An 8,286-nucleotide genomic window follows, 5' to 3' on the forward strand; every position below is an offset into this window, starting at 1 on the left:
GAAAAGCCAGAATTTAAAACGATGACATCTCAAAGATTTTTTGTTTAAAAAAAGCAGTGACGTTTGTTCTCTAGTTTAGTTAAACTCCTTGTAATCTTCACCTGTAAATAACAGGAAGGTAAATTACACATTGAAAGCTGTCTATGTCTGCTGACAGCCGGTCGGCAGCTTACGGTGTAAGCAGATTACCCATTATTTCCTCGATTTCTGTCCTAGGACACCCTACACACATTCACGCACACTCTTAAATGTTTTCGCTTGACTCACCGTCTGTGTGGATTCCCTCTTACGGGCATTATTAGTGGGCGTCAAACACACTCCACCCTCGCGGGCGGGAAGGGCGTGGTGCTCCGGAACGCGTCAGGCATTCCGTGACTACATGGCAGATTTCTAAAGCAGCCTCCACATTCACTGGCTCATTCTCTCAGAGCGCGCACAGACGACAGTCATGGATATCTGCTTTCTGCTTCTTGTGTCCTTTCTCTCCGTGTTTCACTTCAGCAGCGCTGACCAGCCTTTGGAAGAAGCAATAATTGTACCAAGTAAGTTCTTGTTGCTTTTATTATATTGGAGAACATACACTATGTTTTTGTTTGTTTAGAATTTTTGGTGTGCTTTATAATATTCGAAAAGCTTATTTTAAATTGTTTTAATACATTTACTATAGCTTCTTATTTTAAATTACTGTATTGTTTTTAATGTAGAGATTCTATCTAATAGTTGCATTCTTTGCATCAACTACTAATTTAAATACATGGTGTTTCACAGAATAATGTGGTTTTAAATGGTACCTGCAAAAATTAGGTGTTATCATATATAAAGTAATTCTTCTTTGTTGGTGAAATGTAAACCATTTGAAGCACAGTCCATGTCTTTCATGAGCTCAGATACTCAGATCCTTTATTTTCTTCAAGACCCAGAGCTGTCATTGATATTCTCCGTCCATGTCTCACAGGAAATGTTGAGCTGCTCGGCGGCTGGAGTCTCGCCAATCCCGAGAGAGAAGATGTTCAAGAGGCTGCTAAAGAAGCTGTAGAGGCATTCAACTTGAAGTCCAAAGCAAAGAAATATTTCAAGCTCATCAATGTCACATCGGCCAGCACTCAGGTACAGGTTTCTTTTTATTGTTTTCATACATACACTATCATCAAAAGATTTTGAACAGTAAGTTTTTTTTAATTTATTTTTATTTATTATTTTTTTTGTAGAGAAGTCTCTTCTGCTCACCAAGCATTTATTTGATCCAAAGAACCGCAAAAACAGTAAAATTGTAATTATTTTTATTATTTAAAATTATAAAAAAATATATGTTATTTAAAATTGTTTACTATTTAAATACTGTTTAAAATGTAATTTATTTCTGTGATTTCAAAGCGGATTTTTTAGCATCATTACTCCAGTCTTCAGTGTCACATGTGCTTTTAGAAATCATTCTAATAAGCCGATTTGCTTTTTTGTGTTTTAAAAAAAAAAAAAAAAAAAAAAAACATTTATTATTATTATTATTATTATTATTATTATTATTATTATTATTATGTTGAAATCAGATGAGTTTTTTTCAGGTTACTTTGATCAATAGAAGTTCATAAAAACAGAACTGATCTGAAATAGAAATTTTTTGTAACATTATAAATGTCTTCATCAATTTAAAGCATCCTTGGTAAATAAAAGTATTAATTTCTATAATATCTATTATTTAATGTATTCTGCATTTATAAATTCTATAAAAATAATTAATATTATTTATTTATAAATAAATACTGGCCCCAAGCTTTATATAGTATAGTGTATAATTTTTCAGATAAATGCTGATCTTTGGATCTTTCTATTCATCAAATAATCTTGATTTTTTTTTTTACTCAACTTTTAAATATTGATAATAATAATAATAATAATAATAATAATAATAATAAATATTTCTTGAACAGCAAAAAATTAGAATGATTTCTGAAGGATCATGAAGGATCATGTGACACTGAAAACTGAAAAATGATGCTAAAAAATGTATCTTTCATCACAGAAATAAATTACATTTTAAAATCTATTAAAATAGAAAGCAGTTATTTTAGATAGTAAAAATATTTCAGAATTTAGCTGTTTTTACTGTACTAAATGCAGGCTTGGTGAGCAGAAGAAACTTCTTTAAAAAACATAAAAAATGTACTGTTCAAAAACTTTTGACTGGTAGTGCATTTTCTGATTGTTAGTGTGTAAATGTATATTAATCCACATTAAATGACAGCAAACCTTTGTGTCCAGGTGACAAATAAGATAAACTACAAAATAGAGGCCACTATTGGAAAGACAAAATGCCGCAAATCAGAAGACACAGTCATTGAGGCTTGTGGCATGGCAAAAAAGGTAATTTCTTTTTATTTTATTTATTTCGTTTAGTTTTTTTACACTTTATTTTATTGTAGCCAAACTGACGAAAATCTACAAATGCATAGTAACATTAATTATTATTATTTATTTTTTTTAGCAACTGGCATGTAAGTTTGAGGTGGCCCTCGACCCAGTGACTGATGACCATGAGGTGCACAAGATGGTGTGCAGAAGATCCGCTTGAATTTGACGTGGACTCCAAGTTGATGCAGTTTTCTACTTTTGGATAGCGAACCACACGTTCTTTATCTTAACATTTTCTTTTTCCTGATATATAGCTAATCTGAAATAAAACAACTTTGGTCATAAAGTTAAATATTGATAGAAAAAAAATCTCCCTTTAAAAGGAATTTTATATATTGTTAAATACCCGAATACTTTTCTTTCTTTCTTTTTTTTATTTATAAAAGATTATAATTTATAGTTTCAAATTGTAAAGTGAGTATTTATTCAAAAGCGAAATGAAAAAGAAATGTGTTCCGAGTGTAGAATGTCCCGTTGACAGACGTTTTCCAGAACACTAAGTGTAAGCCAGCTGGAACTTATGAAGTCATATTTTTGAGTTTTTTTAATAACATTTCTAAAAATAAAATCTTGAGAGCAAACCACAGTGTGTGTGTGTGTGTGTGTGTGTGTGTGTGTGTGTGTGTTTAGCAATGGAGCAACAGTTCATTCACAAATAAACTGCAAATCAAATATCAGTATTTTAATTGGTTTTTCACATGATAAATATTGTAATTACATTTATGTAAAAACCTTTTTACATTATATACATTATAACCACAAACCTAACAGCAAAGCTATGTTTAAAAAGTCACATATGCACTTTTGAACATCTCACAACCCTGATTCCTGGCTTCTAGTCCTGAAGGCCCAATCTCAGTTTTATTTTCCATTTCCCTTTTTACTCTGTGGTTGATGACACAACAGTTGGAAACAGTTTCCCAGTCTTCATTTATACAGTTGTCTCCGTTTTAACCGGCATCTTTTTTTTCAAGCACTGCAACAAGATACTCCGCTCCTTTTGATATCTATGTAGGATAAAAGTAGATTAAAGCCACCCATGTCAATATGATAAAACAAATGCAGTAATTGGCAAAGTTCTCTAAACTTACTTTGCTTTTATTCTTTGTACTTCTCGTTTCTCTTGCTCCTCCAGCTTCTGGAGAATTACATTCAAAATGTGCATCTCTAAATTGAGGTACTGAGCTACCTATTAAATCCAGGAAATGGGATATAAATTTAGTTTTATTTGAGTTGGAAATGCATTTCTGTAATGTCTAAAGAGCTAGACTTACATCAAGGCTAATTTCCTGTTCGTCTGCATCCATGAGGAACATTTTCATGATGCTGTTTGATGGTCCTTGTAGAACACGTTCCCACAATGGCAGGTCTGAACTGCTCAACTTTCGCTTTTCTGTGAGCAATGGATATAATGTTCAGAAATGTGACTTTGCTTAGACTTAAGCAGAGATGGAAAATCTTGGAACAATGATGAAATGACATAATGCATGCAACAGAAAGAGGTCTTATGCTACTCTTACAATTAGAACTAAATTAAGCTTTAAGCTAAGGGTGAAAATATATAAAACTGAATCAACAAATCTACATACCTCCACTTTGGTGAATGCAGTAAAGGGCAAATTCATTTGGACTGTTTTCTATCTGCATTTTAAAAAAAAAATGAGAGTGGAAATAATCAGTGAAGAATGCAAACACATAAAAGGGGCTTATGTATTGAATTGTTAGTAATAACACCCACTTTAAATTTCTGAAGCAGCTGTGTAATAACCTCCTGTGTTGTCATCTTGCTGTCAATGTGCACATTTGTGGTTGCTCCAAATGATGGTGTGAAAACAGATGTCTGCAAAAACAAAACGCCACAGACAAAAGACTCATAAAACTAATGTAATAGCTTAAGTTCCCATTCACTGTAGCTGTATTCATCGTTTGGGAAAAAAAAAAAAAAAAGATCAGCAAGGTCTTCAGAATTTTCCCTTTTGTATTCCAAGAAAGTAACATGAGGGTGGAATAATGATGAACTTTAAAGAGCTTATTCTGCCTTACATCACGGTTTTAACAGTTTACAATACAAAGTATTTTGAATGTGAATCTGAATGTGTTTAAGCACGATAGAGACGGCAGCTTCACTATACAGGTATTTGCAACAATTTTTGGTAAACATTACAGCATATTATGCATTGATTTTTACATCGATGACATTTACAGTGTAATTTTATTCTGGAGAGTAATGGAGAGGCAACCCTTACGAAAAAACAATATGGTTCTAATAAAACCAAAAAACCATGTTTACTATAGTTAAACCATGGTAACCACAAATTAACTATGGTCTTGCTACGCTAACCACAGTTTAACCATGGTGTTTGTAGAAATTATGGTTATACAAATGGTCATCAATGCGCCAAAAAAAACATGGCTACTACACTTTTACTATAATAAAACCATGGTTAATTTTCGTAAGGGTTAATATGGTTTTCTTGTATTTAACCCTTAGATATTTCTTTCTTATAATGTGACCATACAGTTAAACTATTTTTCAGTTAAATAAATGTTCTATATTTTAGTTAAATAATATTTATTTAAAGGGGTCATCAGATACCCATTTTCCACAAGCTGATATGATTCTTTAGGGTCTTAATCAAAAGTCTCTAATATACTTTGATTACAAATTTTCAATGGTTTTGTAAAACAACACCCTTTTTACCTTGTCAAAATGAGCTCAGCAAAAATCATCTCATTTTAAGGGGTTGTTCCTTTAAATGCAACTGAGCTCTGCTCGCCCCGCCCCTCTCTTCTCTCTGTGGAGTGACGATGTTGTTTACTTTAGCCACATTTAGCCGCGTTTAGCCACTTAACTTCCTAACTAGCACTTTATAAGGAAAGGCAATCGCAAAGATTCATAAAAAAACGCTTATACTCACTTCTGCTGTAAGTGAAGCTGGATCATGCATGATTTGCGTGAACATAGACGGATATATGTAGATCGGGAGGCGCATTCCCTTCACAAACAAACGTAATCTACTGCATCTTCAGCGGCTCAGATGTCGGGAGTAAATGACGACCACTGTGTTCATTATTACATCCAGCAAAACAACACCTCAATCGGAGATATTCTTGTCTAACTTACATCCCTGCTTCGGCATCAAAACATGGAGGTCGGACTGTTACAGCTGATCTGAGGTAAGACGCTCATGTCAATCAACTATGGTGGGAGCGGCCTCTGCCGGTAGTACTAAATACTATTTGTCCAAAAATGATGGTCCGTTAATGGCTATATGTTACTTATATTAAAATTAGTGTAGTATTTAAGGTTAAATAGAGGGTTTTAAATTCCAGTGCAAAGAGGCAAATTAATCATTTTGTGGTCATTTTCATTTGTAATGCCATGGTTTACCCAATAGGTACCTGTATGGCTCTTTACTAAATATACATGTATCTAGAATATTGCAGGTCATACCTGCTTACTTATTTTTAAGTTCTTCATCTGAATAAATATTTAGAAATAATTAAACACTATATTTAAAAAAAAATGTGAAATTAAAAAAATTAATAACTTGCATCCATTTTTAATGATACTTGTGTAAGTACACACAATGAATGCAAGCAAATACTGAATTTAAACCAAGTTTAAAATGGTGCTAAAAAAAGGCATTCAGCTGCATTTTTTTCCCTTTATATGTACAGTATATTCATATAGAAAGACATGGAATCCCCCCTCTCCCCCCCACTCAAATCTCACTCCAAGCTGAACTTCAAAGTTGGCAGCCCTGCATTGGTACAACATGAAAAAGTTGGGAGGATTCCATGAAGGAGAAAAATCCTTAGCAGTGATGCCCAAGTTGCTTTTTTTGTTGTTGGTCAGGTAAGGAAATTCATTATTTTATGAACTGCTCAAATGTATTAGTATCAGATTTACGTAAAATGTAAATAAAAAAGAGTTTGTGGAGAATCATGTGGATAGATGGCAGTGCAGAACCATAGAGGGTTTGCACTTACGTCACAATTTGGTCAGTTACCTGGATGCAAGTCCATATTGGTGATACTCAGATGTAAACAGCACGGATTGCATGGTTAATGAACTACTGAATACGTTGTTCTGCTAATTTATGCTGTCTTAACCATGGAAAAAAATGTGTGGAAGCTACTAAATCATATAGAGAAGGACTTCAAGGGGTCATCGGATGCTAAGTTCACTTTTACATGTTGTTTGAACATTAATGTGTGTTGGCAGTGCATGTACAAATCTACCCTATAATGATAAAAATCAATGTAGTGGTTTTTAATTAATCTGTAAAAATAATATCCCCTTTTTCAAATCGAGCCGTTCTCAGATGCCTGTCGTTGTGGCGTCACATCCACAGAGGCCGCTCCCACGATAGTTGATTGACATGAGCGTCTTACCTCAGATCAGCTGTAACAGTCCGACCTCCATGTTTTGATGCCGGAGCAGGGATGTAAGTTAGACAAGAATATCTCAGATTGAGCGATTGAGGTGTTGTGTTGCTGGATGTAATAATAAATATAGTGGTCGTCATTTACTCCAGACATCTGAGCCGCTGAAGATGCAGTGGATTAAGTTTGTTTGTGAAGGTAATGGGACTCCCGATCTACATATATCCGTCTATGTTCGCACAAATCATTCGTGCTCCAGCTTCACTTACAGCAGAAGTGAGTATAAGGGTTTTTTTATGCATCTTTGCGATTGCCTTTCCTAATAATGTGCTAGTTAGCAAGTTTAGCGGCTAAACGCGGCTAAAGTAAACATGTTCGTCACTCCACAGAGAGAGGAGAGGGGCGGGGTGAGCAGAGCTCATTTGCATTTAAAGCAGCCTCGACCAGAATGGGATGATTTTTGCAGAGCTGATTTTGACAAGGTAAAAAGGGTGTTGTTTTACACTATCATTGAGAATTTTTAACCGAAGTATATTATAGACTTTTCATTAAGACCCTAAAGAATCATATCAACTTGTGGAAAATAAGCATCCGATGACCCCTTTAAGCCCGATTTGCACAGGATTAGTACCTGGTGAACTCATTTGTAATATTTGCAGAGATTGTCTGTGATCTTAATCCTGTGCGAATCATCCATGTCTGTAATTTGTAAAGTAAAAATTCATACTGGACACCAGAGGGCACCCTCGTGCAGAAAATCCACATATGCGTCAATGAAGTATCACTGATTACGTTCTGTTCCAGCCAATAAATCTCTAATATGGATAAAGGCATCGCTATTGCTGTAACTAAATAAAAGCAAGATATAACGTTAAATGTTTTGAATGATGAAATGTAAGGACTATAAACACTTGACTGCAACAGTATATGGTTTATCTGTTATTATTCTGTGATGAGAATCCACATCAGATCACACAAGGAAGTTATTTTAAACACTCGACTGATGTTGTAAATTAAACAACATCAAATTAAACAAGTTATAATGTTCTTTATAACTTTTGTTCCCCTTCAGGAACTCGAGCCGCGTCGAAACGCTAGGGGAACGCCTTCAGCGTGACCGTGCTCTGAATCACATGTGTAATCAGTCCAATGGAAGAGCGAGACGTCAACGGCGGGTGACGTCACCAACCAGGAAGCTATAAATACACGTGCGTTGGAAACCGGCGTCAGCTTCTGTCTTTCAGCAGCGCTCTGTGTATGTGTGTTTGTGCTCGTTTTGGTTGCCAGTTTGCACCACTTTTATTTCAAAGAGCACAATGTCTAAAAAGAGTCAAAAACTAAGCATTTAGACAAACCATGTTTTAGAGCGTGTGTTCCTCCCTGCCCTCGCTACATCACGAGCGGGGATACACACGCTCTATGCGTGGTTTGTCTGGGAGCGGAGCATGCGGCATCGGCTTTCGAGAAAGCCGATTGCCCGCACTGCGA

The 8,286-nt window shown here is 34.9% G+C and overlaps 2 protein-coding genes across 2 annotated transcripts in view; one reads left to right on the forward strand and one right to left on the reverse strand.

The window, feature by feature from the left end:
* The first annotated feature begins 329 nt into the window (after positions 1-329).
* On the forward strand, positions 330-2,990 carry si:busm1-57f23.1 (uncharacterized protein LOC368621 homolog). The gene is made up of 4 exons (XM_051121539.1): positions 330-542; positions 956-1,107; positions 2,260-2,361; positions 2,483-2,990. Exons 1-4 carry the CDS (start codon positions 449-451, stop codon positions 2,567-2,569), a joined length of 435 nt encoding a protein of 144 aa, XP_050977496.1. The 5' UTR covers positions 330-448; the 3' UTR covers positions 2,570-2,990.
* Positions 2,991-3,090: 100 nt separating this feature from the next.
* The window catches only part of rassf6 (Ras association domain family member 6), a 17,801-nt gene continuing 12,605 nt past the window's right edge, over positions 3,091-8,286 (reverse strand). The window contains exons 7-11 of the mRNA XM_051121535.1: positions 4,148-4,249; positions 3,999-4,050; positions 3,684-3,802; positions 3,501-3,598; positions 3,091-3,416 (exon numbers count right to left, since the gene is read on the reverse strand). Coding sequence (XP_050977492.1) covers positions 3,341-3,416; positions 3,501-3,598; positions 3,684-3,802; positions 3,999-4,050; positions 4,148-4,249 — 447 coding nt within the window. The 3' untranslated portion in view covers positions 3,091-3,340. The remainder of the gene's footprint in view (positions 3,417-3,500; positions 3,599-3,683; positions 3,803-3,998; positions 4,051-4,147; positions 4,250-8,286) is intronic.

This window comes from Labeo rohita, chromosome 10 (genome assembly GCF_022985175.1).
Source record: "Labeo rohita strain BAU-BD-2019 chromosome 10, IGBB_LRoh.1.0, whole genome shotgun sequence".
Lineage (NCBI taxonomy): Eukaryota > Metazoa > Chordata > Actinopteri > Cypriniformes > Cyprinidae > Labeo > Labeo rohita.

Excerpts from the sequence above, each read along its gene's own strand:
- si:busm1-57f23.1 (XM_051121539.1), top strand. The coding sequence starts at position 449 with ATGGATATCTGCTTTCTGCTTCTTGTGTCCTTTCTCTCCGTGTTTCAC. Across the intron at positions 1,108-2,259 it reads TCACATCGGCCAGCACTCAG|GTGACAAATAAGATAAACTA; the intron begins GTACAGGTTTCT and ends CTTTGTGTCCAG. Across the intron at positions 2,362-2,482 it reads CTTGTGGCATGGCAAAAAAG|CAACTGGCATGTAAGTTTGA; the intron begins GTAATTTCTTTT and ends TATTTTTTTTAG.